The following is a 19135-nucleotide window of genomic DNA, read 5'->3' as shown; positions in this document are numbered from 1 at the left end:
CAAAGGAAGAGAATAAAAAGGAACATGAATTTTGGCAAAAGAAATGAAGGCAGATGGTGGCCTGGTTCGCATATCACAATAAGGCAAACCATGGCTTGATGTGAAAGGTGTGAACATGTCAAACTCAAAACCACTTTCCTCCTCCCTGGTCCTTCTTGCTCCCTGCTGAGGTTTGGCATTATGTGGCACCTACAGTAGTGCCAATCCAGTAGCACCTGGATTTGATGCATTTAAAATTCCACTTTGTTAGTAATGGTTTTGTTCTGTTTTATGTGGTGTTTTTATTGCATATTTTTATTTAACTGTATTTTGCCTTGGAGGGAGTAATGAATTAATCATCATAATCTACTACAGAGATTATAGGCCTGAGGCCATCCAAATGTTGATGAACTCACATCAATCCCAGACAATGGTCAGGGATGAGAGATGAGAGTCCTGTTTTATCTGGAGAGCCACAGGTCTCCTATCCCTGGTCTATCTATTGGATAGCAGATTTAGTGAAAGGAAGAGGCAGAACCCACGGCTCAGTTAAGACTATTGTTAATTGCACTTTAAACTAACCTTGGGCTATTGTGGCCAGTGAAGTTTACTCTGGTTTGTAAATGGTTGCTGTTGTCTCTGTTGCAAATAAAAGTCTATTTTTTGGATGCCTGAAATTTCTTAGTGTTGATTTTTATTATTACATGCTGTATTTAATATTGATTTGCTTGTAAGCTGCCCAGTGTATATATTGATAAGCCGCTACATAAATTTAACACCTCAGTAATTTTCTGCATAACTGCTGAATGCTCTGACTTTCAGAATATAAAGATTAGATTTATGGCAACTGTGAACTCTGAGAGATTTCAAGGAGAACAGTGTAAGCAATGGAACTGTTGTTATCTGGTTTGTGTACAAAGGGGACCAATCTATGGCAAGAGGATTATGGGAAGTGGGGTTGCCATGATGCAGCAGGGGGAGGAGCCTGGCTGTTCGGTAGCTTTAATGAGAGAGTGGCTGGTGCTCACTATGGGGTTGGTGCCTAGGAAATGAAACAGGGGCTTCACCTAAATCCAATGTTCTCTTTTTGTACCTTGCATAAAACAAATGGGACTGGAACACTCGCACATTTGTATGCATGCATACATACCCTCAATGTACATGTTATTCGTTCAAGCAATTCACGTATTTAAAATGAAATACATTGATCTAACTTGGTCAAATGTACTGCATATTTTCAAACTAGTTCCTTCCCCACAAAATTCTTGCAAACACAATCAGGTCACCGATACATGCAAATTCATTCAGAGTTTCATTTCACCTTGTGGAGTTTATCCACACACTTTCTTGTCCCACTGCTTCCCCCCCCCCCCGACCTTTACTGCTTAATCAGAGCACACTGCAATCAGGTTTTCCACATATTGCTGTTTGCTCCGATTTAAAGCTAAAGAGCAGTATTTCCCTGGGAAAGGAGCAAGTGGAAAACCGCTCAGCTCAGGCACAGGACAAGCGGAAGTATGGACAAGTCTGTTGTCTTGACAGAGAAATTGATCTGCTAAGAAACTCATTTGATAATGCACATTATCCAACAATTAACACAAAACAGACTTTGCACTCAACCTCATTTACAACTGGGTAGATTTGCAGGAATTTAATGTCCCCTTAACCAAAATTTGTAAGAAAAAATTGTTTACCTTCCCCAGTATAAGTCCCATATCACAATTAACTCCACCATCTTAACAAAGCCTGCGTAGAACTTTGAATTGTGTGTTAGTTAAACCCTCTTCCCTTGTCCCTTTAAGCCTAAAAGGGAAGCGACGTTTGCATCAGGACCTACCGTGAGTTGACATCCAGGTTAGTCAGGTAAGATGGAGACAGAACAACACAGAAGGAGAGCAACGAGAGCACAGAGAAGGAAGAGAAGGGCATTATAGAGACAAAAACTGCACACATCATCAACAACACCTAGTGCTCCTGAGAAACCACAGACTCCACACCTTCAAAATGTATTTGGGGGACTGGGTAATTACAATTTCAAGAAACCATTTTGGGGGTGGGGTGAAGGACTAACTACACATTACATTAAGCTAGTTGCTTCAGTTTGAAAGAAAAGCATCTGTGTGGGAAGCTGACTCAGATCATGTTCCTGATCCAAATTGGGACCATGCACCAATTTTCCACTGGAAGTCACACCCCTGGTTGTAATTTCCCACTGCAGGTCTTGTTTGCTGAAAATTGCATGGGCCCTCAAACTGGACTGGGAGCTTTTCCTTCAAAACAGAAGTTGCCATTCTGGGGTTGCTTCTTTTTTTAAAAAAAAGGTGGTGTGCATTTTGTCCCTTGTGACAACGCTGTATCCGCACTCATGTTCATTTTGCTTAGAAGGGTGCAAACAAGGTAATTTGCCACTGTGTGTTTTGAACCAGCCAATTTCTTCTCCCCGCTTTATTGTAAATTGTCTCACAAAACTGAATGAAGGTAACTACTGGACCTGGATTTCTCTGGAACCTGAAAAGCACAGAAGTACATAGGGGGAAAGAGAAAGACACAGAGAAAGAGAAAACATGACTTTCTATGCACATTAGTAACTTAGGGACTGCATATTTGTCTCTGCTTCTAGACAACAAAGAACAAAAAATAAAGTGCAAAGAAAAGACACATAGCTGTTGTAATGATCCTGCTAAGAGGGTGCAGTCGAGTGCTTCCAGAGGTTTATAGACAGAAAAAGCTCCAATTCTGTCTGTTGCTATTGGCATTCATCCTCTGTTTGAAGCAGAAGATATACAGTCACTGGCCTGGTTTGCATCAACTATGGCTTAGCCCAAATGTGGGAACTATTGTAGAGATCATTGACACTTTGCTCTTCCCCAGGCATTTTGCTGGTGCACCAGAACTCATGGTTTAACTATCTCCAGACTAATCATGAGTGGTAACCAAGGCTTGTCCTATGGCTTATGGCTCATGGTTCATTTGGGGAGCAGCAAAAAATCCCAGGGAGGAGTGAAGCACTTGCACTCTCCTCTCCAGAAGACCATGCAATCACACTAACCTATGATTTGCCTTAGTGTGATGTGCAAACTAGGCCACTGAGTTCTGCACAACAGAGTTCAGTTCCCCCAGCACAATGACAGCTATACATTTGTGACTGGTGTAGCTCAGCTAGAAGATATGTAGGAAAATCTTATGTTGTACCCATTTAGTGAATGGCTCTTCGGGGCAGATTTCTGCATCAAACAACTTCCACAGAACTGTGCCTTTTTACGTTATCCTTACACAAGTTATCCTACTTGCTAGGGAAGCATTTTTTCAGAGGTTTTTATGTCTCAATTAACTGATGCATCTAGGCATTCCACATTAACATCTAATCTAGCCTTCCTGTCTGAAAATCCTGAATACTGCAATTAATATTTGCTCAAACATTTGCTCAAGTTAATCAGCAATGGGAAACCCCAATTTAATAAAATCAGAGGATTACAGAATAGTTGAATTCCAGTGGTGGTGGTTGTGCTCAGGTGCTGCTTGTGGGTCTCCCACAGGCATCTGGTTGGCCAATGTAAGAACACGATGCTGGACGAGATGGGCCACTGGCGTGATTCAGCAGGCTCTGTTGCAATAGTTTCCCTAACTACCAAGTACAATCCTAGGATGCAGCATGCATGTATTAATAAGGTGGAAAGAACCATGCAAGTCCATCGCCCCACCCCACCCTGGAATACACTTGGCTTTGCATAGGGCAATGTGGTTACACTAATGGCACACCCATTAGTGGTTACACTGGAAAGTTACGCAATAATGAAGCTAGCAGGGAAGGCATAGTTGCCTTGCCATGAGTAAGGAGCCTTAGAGCTGAGACTGCTTGCTAGCCTTCCACGGTCAGAGGCAGTAATGCTCAGGAATACCAGTTGCTAGAAACCTCAGAAGAGACCATGCTCTTGCCTCTGGGTGGCCACTGTGAGAACAGGCTGTTGGATCTGATGGACTCTTGGCTTAGATCCAATAGGCTCTTCTGGTGTTCTTAACCTAGAAAACATGTCCAGGTCGTGTGGGGAAGTGAGAGGGAGGGAGGTGACTGCTTTGTCCCATGTTCAGGATGCATATCCTCCTTCTGTGTATGATGTCCAAAAACAAGAGGAGTCGTTCAGCTTCCCATCATTCCTTTCAAATATCTGAAGTGGCCAAGGTACCAGGCTAAAATGATGAATGTCAACCTTTCACTTGGGACTCTAAATGATGCACAAAACCACCAGATCACTTCTATTAGGAAGGCAATTTATACCTGGTCAGATTATTTCCTTATCTATCCTAGTCCCCTGCCTGACAGCAGCTCTCCAGTGTCTCAGACAGATATCTTTCTCATTGTCTGCTATCCAATCCTTTTTTTTAAGTGAACATGCTGGGGATCAAACCTGGGATGTTCTACATGCAAAGCATGCACACTCTTTTACTGAGCTATGTCCTTTCCATTATTCCAGACTGCCTAGTTGCAAGGAAGTGGGTGTTGTCTTAGTAATTTGTTATCTTGGTTTTGCATACATTTTCTGGGTCCTGCTACCAACAATGCTGAAATGCCTCAAGGAATTTAACTGTTTAGCCTTGGCCCAGCTTTCCTCATTTTCCAGTGTCTATGGAAACACAAGCAGTTAATGACATCCAAATCTTCCACTGTTGGATTTGGCAAGAGAAGTGACTCAAGGCAGAGAATCATGAGGAAAGCTTTGTGACATCTCTTCTCCACCCTCCCTTCATTACATGCAGAATCTCAGCACACAGCAGAGGGATCTGGATGACTAGGCACCTCTGGGCTGTGCTTCATTAAAGCACCTCATGCAAATAGCCTCATTAACAGAGAGAGAAAGAGTTCCAGCAATATGGGCTATAAAAGTCCCATTTCTGAGCCTGCTACCCAAGTTACCAAATCAAAAGTCTCCAATATGGGAGAAGAATTTAGTGCCCATAAAACCTTCCAAAGTTTCACAGGTTTGTCTATCTTTAACTGCTAATGGGATTTGCTGCTGAGTTAGTTTGATTGCTGCCAGCAAAGGAAACATTATAACCCTGAGCAGTAAGAAGGGGGTGGGGGATTGGTGTGATGGTGGCATCAGGTGGGACACTGCACCAGACACTTTTATGAGCTGGGATTTATTGACTGTTTTGTACACATTACTTCCCGGGAGCAACACCCTTTCAGATCCTCTAGTGCATTTGTGGCCTTTAATATTTTTCATCTGCAGATACTAGGCAAGAGAAGTCGCCATTGCTGGTGGGAGAAAAGGTATGTATTCCTACCTTCCATTGACTTCTAGTGCATTGCAGGTTGTAGATAAGGCTCACAGGAAAATCTACTACAAAATACTATAATGCTGATAGAACCATAATCTACTTAACTTCCCCCTTTTAAACAGAATATTATCCACCACTCTAAGTCTTGCGTAGCTTCCATTCATGTCCAGTAGGGTTTGCCCAATGGAACTTCCTATAAAAGCTGGAATATACATTATAACTAAGGATCTGCCCATCAAAAATATACTCACATGAGAAGCATAATGCTTTTTTTTTTTTTTTTACCATCCAGCATATGTATATTTTTTATGCACCAGAAAGGCTGGATATCTTGATCCTGAGAGCTACTGGTCTTCTGTTTGATGCAGGTAAGTCCTCATAGCATTTACTTACCAAAGAGGAACTCTGTGAGCTTTACTTCTACACAGACAGGTTTTAGGGATGGACTGCAAACTACCCTGACTAATATCAAGGCTTGCATTTTGATGGTCAATCTTTTATCTTAAGGCTGCTGCTGCTACAAGCAATGAAGGGCCAGTTTCAAATCTCACTGCTGGCCCTACCTGGTTGGGGCTCTCATGCACTCCCTGCATAAAAAAGAACTGAACTCTTTGCTTGTACATCTGATTTTCATCCCGCCAAAAGCACAAGCAAGTCTTCACCGCATCATGCTAACTGCAGCATCATAACCGATCCTCTCCCAGGAGGGGTCATTTTACCTGGCCTTTCATGTCTTTCATGTTCATTGCGTTTTTCATCCCCTTTTTGTCCTTCTTGTTCTTCTTCTTCTTGCAGCAGCATTTCTTGCAGATGCAAAAGCAACAGGTGAGGATCAGCAGCCCAGCAACTACAGCAATGGCAATCAGGGCCCAAGGCGGCACTGAAAATACAAAACACTCTCATTGCACAGTTATAGCGGAATTTACTGGGATGGCCGAGTGCCTGAAATGCAAGTATAGGTCACACTACTCACAACCCAGGAAATGTATTTAGTTATTCCAAGGGTAATTAACTTGTACCCTGATTGTTGGGTGCAGGATTCCCACCAGCACCACTTCTAAAGTCGCCTCCATTTTTTTATTTTTTTAAAAAAGCATAAAACTAAAAGTAATAATTTGCAATGCTTGCTAAAATGCACGACCTTTTGCTGCATGCTGACAGGCATTCCATTATTTAGATGCCATGACTTAAAAGACACCATCCCCACCTGCTGCACTTTTGACCATGCATTTTCAGATGTTGACCTGAATACAGGGGCAGCCCTATGCAGCAATGACCATTCCTATCCTATGAAAATGCTATGTATGAACATTTCCTGTCAACAGTTCTGTCATGTGTCTCATCCTTCCAGGTGGCTTCTTAAAGGCTAGAAATCAATATGCTTTCCTTTAAATATAGAGTGTATTTTCTCTCTCTTTTTCTTTTTTAAAAACACAATTATTTTCTTAGTTTCTTTCCTTCCGCAAACCACACATATTTTTCAAAAAAGCTCTTTTTTTAAAGCAGAAAACCATTCAGTAATGTTCCTGTATAAGGTTGACTAAGTCAGGGATGAGGAACTTGTGGTTCTCCAGATGCTGTTAAGACTCCAGTTCCCGTCATCCGCAGCCAACACGGTCAATGGTCATGAATGATAGGAATTGCAGTCCAACAATACCTAGAGCAAGGGTGGGGAACTGGATCTGGTCTGAGGGCCAGAACATCATCTCCTCAACCCCCAGTGGGCCAAACTTGACCTCTCCAACACCTGATGTTGCAATGACATCAGGTGCCCATTTTAACCCTTGTGTTCAGCCCACAAAGCACCTACAACGTTGCAAAGCCTTAAACACTTTGGCCTGTACCACAATGATGTCCTGAGTATACATCATGATGTCCTGAGTATACATCATTGTCATTTATCCCACAAGTAGTCTTCTGCCAAGAGGGAATTCAGGCTTGGTGCCTTTGAATTCTACAAACAGGTTTAGAAACTGCAGTGATGGAGCAAACAGAACATTTCTGTAAAGTCTCCAAAAAAGGGGCAGCACATGCAAGCTACTTACAGGGAATCTTGTTTATCTCGTTCATGAACTTTTCTTTAATCTTGGCAAAGACATCCTCCTGGCTCTCTACTGGGCCTGAAGGCTGTGTTGTGTTGTCCATTGACACTGCTGGTGCCACTGTTGTGGTAGGGATATGGGGTGCCGCAGTGCCCGGGGTAACAGCTATGATGGGCTCCGGCTGGGGCTTCTTCTTGAAGAGGTTCCAAGTCATCTTGGCTACTCTTGAGGGTCACTGAAAAAATATAGGCACAATGATAATTGCTCTACACTATTTGACAGAGTACTAAGAACGACACTGAGAAATAGCTTCTTACATATGATGAAGTAGGCATGGAAGCATTTGTTTATTTCAGCTCATTTTTTTCTCAAAAAAATAGATTATTAAAACTGCACTCTTATAACCTTATGAAGGCCCAATGCCCAATGAAGCATGTCACAACAAGTGCTCCTTAATAATGAAGCAGCCAAACATGTTCCAACTCTGAATCTTCTTCACTAGCCACATATTTATAATTAGATAAAATGAACACAATTAGTTGTGGTTAGTACCTCAGAGGAACATGCATCTAGTGGCATAGTCCTAATTCTACCACTTGCACTTAGGTTTTGAAGTCAAAAAGTATCATTAATAGACTGAGAACAAGTCTCATCCAAGTGCTTTAAATCCTGCATGAACATGACTACAAATGTAAACCTTAAGGAATGCATGCAAAGATTGGTACACGATCAGCAGGGCTTTCGCAGAGTCAAAATAGTACACACATCTCAATTTCTTATTCTAGTTTTGTCATCAGAAAGCATCATAATAATTCCAAAGAGCATGCAAAACCCAAGAACACACTTTTTTCCTGTCATGAGATCAGGTCCATCTATCCTTCCCCAAGGGTCTGGGACAAATGCCAAGAAAAAACAAAAAGCAGATCACAGAAAATACCCCAGTTAATGTTTCTGATCTGAAGAGTTAGCAGTCCATTTGCACATGCAAATCAGGCCACTCCAGATTCTGGGCAGGACAGCAAGGAGAGGGAGAAAAATTGGAATACAACAATCCTATACTGGACTCATGTGTGCTTGCCTAAGGTGTCCCCAAAGGATGCTCTAAAGATTCAAAGAATCCACTGCACTGCAGTAGGAGGAACATATTTTCTCTCACCCCACCTCAATCTCGCAGAGGGAATTTATATCCATTTATTGCTCCACTACAAACCTGAAAGAAGCACGGCAGGCTCTGCTACAGTAGCTGAAGGACTGGAGATCTCATGTGAGGAATTCCTGACTATTAGAACTCAGGTAACACAAAACCCTAGCAATGGCATTGCAGAAATGTTGTGTACCCTCAATGAACAGAAATGCAAGATGTATTTTTCATCCTGGACCATGTTCTTCTGTTCTAATTTATCTTCTCGCCTTCTCTGCTTTCATGTGCCATTCTCTTTCATGGAAATGTTGGCACTGCATCAAAACTGATCGCTTGACCACCAGAGTTTCAGCGCTTGATTCTGGCTGGCTCACCTCTAAGTCTGCTGCCAAAGTAGTATTTAAACAGTGCAACTGTAGGCATGTTTACTCAGAAGAAAGTCCCATTAAGTTCAATGGGGCCTGCTATCCAGAATACACTTGCAACCTAAAAAAGTGGCCATTTCCCAACTGTATGTATTCATTTTAAATTTAAAGGTGAATGTATCTACACACAGCAAGAACTAGGGTGACTACCTGGGCAACGCCCAAAAAGAGGTCAAAGATTTGCATGGAATTTGTACATGCAAATTGATAGTCATAGATGCAAATTTAGAAATAATTAACACAATACACCTCACAATTGTGGGGAAGAGTGATCAGGCACCTTTTCAGTCTGCTGTCTAGATGCTAACTGCCGGTGGGCAACTTGAAGGATACTGCAGAGATCATTCTGTCAGGGGAAGCATTTCAGCCTGCCAGAAGGAATGACCCCCTTTCCTCTCCTTGCATGCCATTCTGGGGATTCGCCTGATCTCTCTGCAGAGCCAATTTCAGGAGGTGTATGGGCTTCGGGGACAACCTTTGAAGCTTCCACAGAGCAGTGGGGTGAAGGCACCCCGCTGCCCTGCGGAGGCTTCGCGCAGCCATCCCCAAGCTAGAACGTCTCGCTGTTCTGGCTTTGGGCTTAGCCGCGCAGCCTGCATTCGCTCTATAGGATGCACACACATTTCCCCTTAATTTTTGGAGGGGGGAAGTGCGTCCTATAGAGCGAAAAATACAGTAAATGTTGTTAGATAAATAATGTGACATGCTTATTCACCTCACAAGACCTGAGTTTTTCTTTTTACATTATTATTATTTTGTTTTAATGTAAATTGTTTGGGGTCACTTTTGTAAGGAAAATGACATTATATTATTATTATTATTATTATTATTATTATTATTATTCTACCCTTCCTTCCAAAGGAGCCCAGGGCTATGTGGTCATCTTGCCAGTTTCTCAAAGAGTCTCAACAGTCTTTAAAACAAAGTGGATACATTCTGAAGGGCATTCCATGGTGAATGTTAATATAACGCATATTAGAGGTCAAAGCAGATTCTTCCTCCTGATAATCTGAGTTCTCTTTCCCCTGTTCCACTGAAGCATCAGAGAAGGCCACAGTTATATACAAGATGCTAGAAGGGGTAGGCTATTGCTGAGAAACAAAGAACAAACTGATAATGCAGGGTGCACACTGCTAAATAACAGGTAGGTAGCCGTGTTGGTCTGCCATAGTCGAAACAAAATAAGAAAATTCCTTCCAGTAGCACCTTAGAGACCAATTAAGTTTCTTATTGGTATGAACTATTGTGTGCATGCACACTTCTTCACCTCACACCAATAACAAACTTAGTTGGCCTCTAAGGTGCTACTGGAAGGAATTTTTTTATTTTGTTTCGACTGCTAAATAAGTTTCTTTAAAACCCACTGCAAATTGTTTTTTGCTCTCATGTTTGGAGCATAACCGACCACCATGTTTGGCATTGGAAAGGTTTAAAAAAGATATAAAGGAAAGTGGTTATGCAGATAAAGATTCTAAGTTCCAAACAGATATAATAAATAATTCATAATAAATAATGAATATAAAATTTTGTTAAAAACGTATAAGATATTGTTGGAATGGTGTACGAAAGATGAAGAGGTTAAATCGGTAATGATACAATGGGCTAAAGATTTTGGTTACAATATTCAATTTGAAGATTGGGAAAAATTGTGGAAAGAAAATTTAAAATTTACTGCATGCATGGCATTGAAGGATAATGTTATGAAAATGTTTTATAGATGGTACATTACACTGGTAAAACTTGCAAAAATGTACAAAACATGTAATAAGTGTTGGAAATGTAAAGAAAAAGAGGGAACATTTTATCATATGTGGTGGGAATGTAAGAAAGTGAAGAGTTTCTGGGAAGCGATATATAATGAAAAAGATGTTAAAATATACCTTTGTTAAGAAACCAGGAGTTTTTCTGTTAGGGATTACAGGAAAAGAAATAAGAAGAAAAGACTGTAAACTTTTCCAGTATGCAGTTACAGCAGCAAGAATTTTATTGGCCTAGAAATGGAAACAAGAGGAAATACCGACGATACAAGAATGGAGAATGAAATTGACGGACTATGCGGAACTGGATAAACTGACTGGGAAAATAAGATATAGTCGAAACCAAAAGTTCATCGAAGATTGGGGAAAGTTTGTAGGTTATCTGAAAAATGTATGTGATGTGCAAACAACGCTAGTGGGGTTTCAAGAAGCACTGTAAAAGTTTAAGATGTATTGTTAAAAAGAAATAGAAAGGGGAGGGAAGACAAATGGCACTACAATGAAGGGAATGCGTATTGAAGAGTAATTACGGACGATTACCAGAGAAGCTGAAGGAAGTTCAAAAGGAATAATTTGTTAAAATTTGGATAAAATTGTACAATTGTGTTGGAAAATTAATAAAAAATTATATGTAAAAAAAGGAAAGGTGTCCTCCCAACTAAAACCAGATTTTCCGGTCATTTTTCTTTTTGTTAAAGAAAAGAGGAGAAAGAAGAAAGAAGCTTCCATGCAATTCATTCCTTGCACAGGATGAAGTGGCAATTTAATATGTAATATGAGTCAGAGGGAAGAAGACGCTATACCCTCCCTTTGCCCAGGCTTCCCTGCATCCCTGATACTATTTTTAATTTCTTGCACAGTGGGGAGAGGGATGTCAGCTTCCTTCCCCTGCCTGCCCATAATTAACTTCAAATCACATCCTTCCACCCTCACATCTAGTTGGTGCCTAAAAGGCTGCACAATCTCGACTCTGTCCCGCTCGCAAATCCCCTCGTCTCCTGAACCTGTCATTTCACTTTTTCACTTAAGAGGAGGCCTGCATATTTATGAGTCAATATTTATGGCTGACTGGTAAACAATGAGAGCGCCTGTGGGCAAGCATCTCATTTTTGCTCTTTGGCGTCTCTTAACTGATTAATGCCAGTACGATAGCCAGCCACTGGTACGTGAGAGCCTCTGTAGACCAAGTGTAATAGATTATTTCCCCCTGTGTAATAATTTAACATTTGAGAGCAGAGGGAGTTGGGGAGACAGAAGACGAAGAATGAGGAGATGGAGGGGGGTGGGGTGGAGGCAAAGTTAGAGAGTCATCTCTGAAAAAGCCAATCTGCCACTTTTCATGGCAATGAGTGAGTCAATCTCTCCTTTTTCTGCTTCTCCTCCATTGTTAACATGGTATATTTCAAGCCTCCATCAATCAGGAATGGGGTGGGGGCTATTTAACAATCGTGCTTCAACGTAAATGACAGCTTCTTAGGGCTATAAAAGAAATGGAAGGGGAGGAGGGAAAGGAGGGTGGTGAGCACCTATCCATCAGGCCCAATCTGTTGATGGAGAAAAACAACAACACAAGCTAACAGATGCTCAGATGCTCTTCAGCAGCTATTGGACACAATTCGGGAAAGCAATGCCAGGAGGAAAGCTGCCCTTTTAAATTTCTTAAATTACACAAATGTCAACAGTAAAGTACAGATTGTGGAGGTGGCTGAGAGTAGCAAAGGCCTTGATCAGTGAAGCCAAACAGGAAAATGCAAAGCAAAACTCATATAATGCCTGCGCAACTGATTTAAATTGTGCAAACAGCCTTTATATATATATATATATATATATATATATATATATACACACACACACACACACATACACACACACACACACACACACACACACACACATGAAGATGTGTTATTAAAATAAAAGTCATCTAATGTCCTTCTTTGGACATGGTTGGGGCAGGGAAGGATCAGACCCATACATCTTTCTTACCTTTGCTACTGAAGTGGCTAATGAATTGGAGGCAATTGACCCAAACTAGCCCCACCCACCTCAGTTCTACTTTATACGCTGAAACATGCAAACCCCAGTCCAGAGTAAATTGCTAATTCACAGAATAGGTTGATATTCTCTTTAGGAGATAGGACTGTAGTGGCGATTCCCTTCCATGAGTGCTCCAACTCCACTTCCTGTGCTTGCTGTTGCATAATTAGTCCCCTGTTCTTTTTAATGTCCAGGAAAAAAAACCCATACAGTTGCCATCTTGGAATCAAATTATACAAGACAATGGAAGACCTGTGGTCAGACTGCCCCCCCGCCCATCATGGTTTTCTTCAGTGCTGGACAGCAGGTCAAAGTCGGCTGTAGACACAAGGCTGGGATTGGAGAGGGTTTAACCTTCCCACATGGCCCCCACTCTTAATCCTGTCTAACCCCTAAAGCTGCTACAGGGTGGAGCTATTAGCCCTTCACTGCTCTGTCCCTTAACAGAGCTCCTTTTTTTTTTTTTTTAGTGATCATAAAACTCCCCTGTCTCATCTAGTTCAGCATTTATTTTCAGATCCACAAAACTGGATCTAAGGTCTCCCATCTTGGTTCAGAATCAGAGCTGATTTAGCAACTTATTGTTAAAAGAGCAGAAAGAGGCCATTTTAAAAGAACTGGCCAACAAAAAAATAACATGTCCTGCTTTTCAAAGCCTTTAGAATCACTACTCCTGTTGCAAATTTTAAAAGGTTACCTATAAATTCCTGACAAGAGCTTAAGTTCTTCACCTTTGTCCTACACAGTGCTTTGGAGTGTTTCAAATGCTCAGAGCCCTTCTTCCCACATTCAGGCTTGTTGAACCACTATGCCAGGGCTGAGGAAAGGTTTAGGAAAAGGTAAAGGATCCCTGGATGGTTAAGTCCAATCAAATTTGACTATGGGGTGCAGCGCTCATCACTTTCAAGCCTAGGGTGCCGGCTTTTTCCGCAGACAGCTTTTCCGGGTCATCTGGCCAGCATGACTAAACTGCTTCTGGCTCACGGAGCACTGTGAAGAATGCCAGAGCACATGGAAACGCAGATTACCTTCCCGCCACAATGGTACCTATTTATCTACTTGTGCTGGTATGCTTTCGAACTGCTAGGTTGACAGGAGCTGGGACAGAGCAATGGGAGCTCACTCCTTTGCACAGATTCTAATCGTTGACCTTTTGATCAGCAAACCCAAGAAGCTCGGTGGTTTAGACCACAGCACCATCCGCATTCCCTGTAGCCTTAACAGCATGCCAGTTTGCATTATAATAAGTGTGTGAGAGTCATTCATTTCCAGAAACTGAGAGAAGATTCTTGAAGATTCTCGAAGCATCATAGTGCAAGATTATAGGCTGCTGTAGACTAAACAAAGCCACTTCAAAATAATATATATCATATACCACATCTCACAAAATATACAAGTAACTGCAACTTGTTATATGTATCAGAGTCAAGCAAAGATTCAAACAACCAATGAATAGCGAGGAACGCTGAAGTGACTTATTAGTATATTTTGAATGACATCATACCAATTATATATTTACTAACAGTTATTAGCCAGAATGTTGCGTTTGCATTTTTGTAGATTGTCACATTTTGCAACACAGGGGTTTGTGGTTGTAGACTAAACAAATAGCTGTGGAGCTCTTAACTATGGACATGGGAAGAGACTGCAAGCTCTGTCTCTGCAGTCAGGCCTGAGCTTTATACAGGCAACATGTAGGGGTGAAGTGTGCCTTGCTATCTGATGGTAGTAAAGTTGTAAACAGTCTTCTACCAACATGATTGTTTATTGCCTTTCAAGTAAACAATGCTTGACTGAGTTTCATTGCTTCCATGAGTGATTTATTGCCATCGTCTATGCACAACTTGATCCTTAGACATGATGCTGTGCAATTGCTACTCTGCTAACTAGCACACACGTAAGGAAACGTGCTGGAACACCCTCATGATTTACGACTGGAGATCGTAAAATCTTCTACGGTTTGTTCCCTACTCCATGGTTTGCTTAACATCCACCCTGATGGAGAATTTGCTCTTTTGTCACTTTTTGGTTGGTTCTAATCAAGGTATTGCTGTGCTTCAGATTCTGGATCCTTTCTCCACCTCCCCAAGGATCACCACAGATGTCTGACCTTTTTCAACCATTAAAAAATAGAAATGGTTGCATTAGCTGCATGTGGCTTTCTACATACCTCTGCAGCCACTGAACTCTGCCTAGAAACAGCAGCAAGTCCAAATTCCTGCAAGTGTTCTCCAAATAGCTAAATTCAAAATTGCAAAAAAATGTAGGGCCTTCAGGAGGAAAGTTCAGTGTCAGAGGGTTGTAAGGAATAGATAAGTGCAGCAAGCATGGTGAATGAATTAACAGTGCCTGTCGTTGCAGTTAAAGAGAAATGAGAAGGGCTTTTATGTATTTGCCTCAGAAGAAAAGGACAGCAAAACCATTAATAACTTGGGGGAGAAATAAAATGGGCCATTTAAAAATTTCCAAGATACTGAACTTTCCCAAATCTCCCTCAATGAAGAAATAAGTAAGTTTGGAAGATGGGATCAGTGGCACCACAGTCTAGGATGTTTATATCCTTAGTTTGTGTCAGGGGGAAGCTTTGGAGAAAAATTAACCTTATTGGGACTGCTGTTGGTTTCATTTAAAAAGCAAATGTCAAGTTCTTCTCCACATCCCACAGAATTAAACACAGGTCTGAAACAGAAGATTAAAAATGCTAAACAAACAAATAGAACAAACAATCCTTCACAAGTATTATAGCTTTGGGATGATCCAATCTATGGATTTCTGCAGTGTGCAGGCTTCCCACTTCTTGAGCAGTGAGAATTCCAAGGGCAGCATTCATTAGGGTCTGACTTCCTTTGGAGAAGAGAGATCTATGGTGTTTTTGTATGATTTGGTTCATTTGCAGACATACAAGTAGAGCACAGGTGGAGGAAAACAGCACGAGCGTTCTTAGCATGCAACAGTTCTGCTACCCTACATGTAAAAGGTAAAGGTACCCCTGACCATTAGGTCCAGTTGTGGACGACTCTGGGGTTGCGGCGCTCATCTTGCTCTAGAGGCCGAGGGAGCCGGCGTTTGTCTGCAGACAGCTTCCGGGTCATATGGCCAGCATGACTAAGCTGCTTCTGGAGAACCAGAACAGCGCACGGAAACGCCGTTTACCTTCCCACCGGAGTGGTACCTATTTATCTACTTGCACTTGATATGCTTTTGAACTGCTAGGTGGGCAGGATCTGTGACTGCTAGCTCACACTGTCACAGGGATTTGAACCGCCGATCTTCTGATCGGCAAGCCCTAGGCTCTGTGGTTTAGACCACGGCACCACCCACATCCCCTACATGAGACCACCCCAATATCCTTTCAGTCTTCTACTCAAACTTCTCTGGCTGTCACTCTCTGTCTCTCTTTCAGAACCACAGCCTCCCATTAATTTGGGCTCCCATTAAGAATACAGTAACCATTCTGAGCTAGTAATAACTAGTACTCTGCTTAAGAAAAAGAGATGGCCAGCAAGACTTCCTAACAAGATGACTACTGGACCAGACAAGCCTTGATGAACTCCCTACCTTAGCTACGCTTCAAGCAGTGTGTCACAGTGCCTAATGGAGAGACCTCCTAAATCCTTCTGAACCCTAGTGAAGGCATTTACAACCTCACTGGTGCTGCTAATGAGCCGTGACTCTGCAGATCCTAAAAGGCCTAAGTCTTCATCCACACCAGGGCCTTATAAACAGCAAGGTGTGTCCCCCCTTTCCCCTCTATCTTAGAAGAGGAATTCCTTCCACTCTTGGCAGCAGATTTAAAAGCAGCAGATCTAAAAACAATTCGGGGGGGGGGGACCCACGGACATGCTGCAGCCCTTGGTGGTTCAAATAAGCTCTTTGAAAGATGTTGAAATATGGCTGGCACAGAAGGAAGGAAGAAGTGATTCCCACGCCAATGTTATAAATAAGCAGTGATGGGCTGGGTGTGGGCCAATAAACTGAAGCTGAATCCTGAAAAGACAGAGGTGTCATACATCCCAAACTCTCAAGTCTGGGAGGTGGGGAGATGGCCTGTCCTGAAGAGAATAGCACTCCCCTGGAAGGAGCTGGTCCACAGCCTGGGGGTGCTACTGGATTTGACACTGTCAGTTGGAGGCTCAGGTGACTTGGAATGGCTTAAAGTGCCTTTTTCCAGCTCCAACTGGTTTGCGACTTGTCTTGATGCTTCATAAAGCTGTGAAGGATCCACTGTCATGTGTTAATTATTAGCTTACTTCTTTGACAAATGAAGATTGACAGCAGTCCTAGCCAAATGCCTACAACTGGTTATACCCCATCCCATCCCGTGCACTCTGCACAAGCACCAAGGTTCAGACAACATAAGACTCCTTTTTAAACCTGGTTGCCCCTTTATCAAGAAAATTAAGAACTGGCATGAAATTTGTCACCAGGGTAAGCAACAGAATTGGAAATTTATGCAAGCCACCCCTTCAAGCCTTGGTTTCCTCCATAATCCACATGACTGTTTCCATGTATAATAAATGGCATGTGCTCATAACACTTGCTACTAGCGGGTAATTGACAGTGAGGCCCACTCTCCCTCCTCCTTTTTGATTTATCAGACTGACCTGTGGAATCAGAAATACAGACGTGAGTATGGATTTATGTTTTGGTGGGGCACAGCACAAACTGGTTTGAAGAGCAGATCATGCATATTAAAATGTTGGGGTTCCTCGCAAAGATCTTTTAAAAAAATGTGGTGTCTTGTATATGTCGGTTGGGGTTCTGTAGTGAATAATACTGAAAGACAATTTGACTTCAAGAGATTTGGCTTCATGTTTCTGTGAGAATGTCTTAAGATATAAGGATGTCATAAGATATAAAGATGATTAAACTGTAAGTGTCTAAATTGAAGCAGGGTATGAATAAAAGCAATACATTTATTAAATATATATTATGTATTTGAGTGATAATTTATTTCTTGAAATGCAAAATTTTTAACTTTCCTTTTTCAATTATCTATCTATCATCTATATCTATCTATCTATCTATCTATCTATCTATCTATCTATCATCTATCTATCTATCTATAGAATACATGCTGCATGTGTTTGAATGAGTGGGGCAGAACAGTCATCTCAGTTACCAACCGGAGTCGACTCCAGTAACTTCAGTGCCAGACTGCATATCAGAGAGTGAGTGGAAACAAATTGCTAGGTAAAAATCCAAGACGCACATGCAAGGAGTGCACAGCCCTTGGCAAGCAAACAAGCAAATTATGTTTGACATACCCCTTCCCTTTGTTACCAAATTGCAGAATGAGCGTCAGGGAAGATATTCTTTTGTGGACTTCCTGCAGAGTATCTGTTTACGGTGTCTCATGAGATCACATTTGGAAATACAATTCATGTTGATATAGAAATCTGTAAAGCTGGACGAAGCTAGAAACTTAATTGGCAGGCACACTACAAACACTGTCAATTGGGCATAGTGCTAATTCAGTTTATGAAAATAAAATTAGAAGACAACTCTCTTTTTCGATTATGAAAGCTCAACTGTCTCTCATTTTTATGAATAGCATTGTCTTCAAACAAGAATTAGTTCAGTCTCATTCTCCATGCACGGCTCTCCTTTTCCCTTCTTCTTTTAAGTTGTTTTTATCAAGGCACTCTTTATAAGCCCCGATAAGGTTGAAGGAAAGTGATCATGTCATACGCAGCACAGGGTTCCATTCACTATAAATGAATTCTGAGAGAGCCCCAAAGAAGGAGAGAGGACCCATGAAAAATGCAAATACATTAATTTTAATGGGGCTTGCATAGGAAACCTTCCAAGTATAAATTTATACCCATTCTGAGTGTTCCAAAATGGCCTTACAGACAAGTAAGATGCAGTGTTCTTACCAGGAACTTCTGTTCCATGAAGCATGTTTGTAATGGCACTCCTGGCCCACAATCTTACAAACTGGTAAGAAATGACAGCAATATAGGGAAATAACTAGGGCAATCACCAACACTTATATATTATTTGGTTGGTCTCCTTTACCAAGAGATAACTTACAATCTGATCTTGTTAACAAATTCATTGCAGGATAAGGTTTCATGACCTAGGGCTGATTTTGTCAAATGCATAAACACACGTCCATGCAGACAACACTTCATGTATCTAAATCAAGCATGCGCTGGTCCATGAAGGCTTATGCCAAAATAAGTCTGTTCGTTTTTAAGGTATCTCGGATTATTTGGTTTGCTTTATGTTCTTGGTGCAACAAACTATGGATTGTTAGAGAAGGAACAAGCAACAAGCGCAAGCAAGTTTCTGTAGTGTGTGTGGCCTGTCTCTTTAAGAAACACCGCGCTCTGGCTTCCTCCACAGCTCAGTGGGAACCATAAGCTTTCCTGTGTAGCAAGTCCCAGCTGCCATACTGAGTTGTTGATCTGTTGTTCACAAATAAATAGTCCCTGAAGTTTTCCTGATTCTTGCTGCTTCATGGTATTA

At 41.6% G+C, this 19135-nt stretch overlaps 1 protein-coding gene across 5 annotated transcripts in view; it reads right to left on the bottom strand.

Moving 5' to 3' along the window:
• SYT2 (synaptotagmin 2) overlaps positions 1 to 19135 on the bottom strand; it is a 149499-nt gene that overhangs the window by 10876 nt on the left and 119488 nt on the right. For all 5 annotated transcript variants that reach the window (XM_079979663.1, XM_079979667.1, XM_079979664.1 and 2 more), the window contains 2 exons: positions 7305 to 7536; positions 5979 to 6139 (listed from right to left, as the gene is read on the bottom strand). In XM_079979663.1, coding sequence (XP_079835789.1) covers positions 5979 to 6139; positions 7305 to 7515 — 372 coding nt within the window. In that variant the 5' untranslated portion in view covers positions 7516 to 7536. The remainder of the gene's footprint in view (positions 1 to 5978; positions 6140 to 7304; positions 7537 to 19135) is intronic.

The sequence above is a fragment of the Podarcis cretensis genome, assembly GCF_951804945.1.
Source record: "Podarcis cretensis genome assembly, chromosome: 6".
Classification (NCBI taxonomy): Eukaryota; Metazoa; Chordata; class Lepidosauria; order Squamata; family Lacertidae; genus Podarcis; species Podarcis cretensis.
Note: the sequence above shows the minus strand (reverse complement) of the source record. Positions and strands in the feature narration are given on the sequence as shown.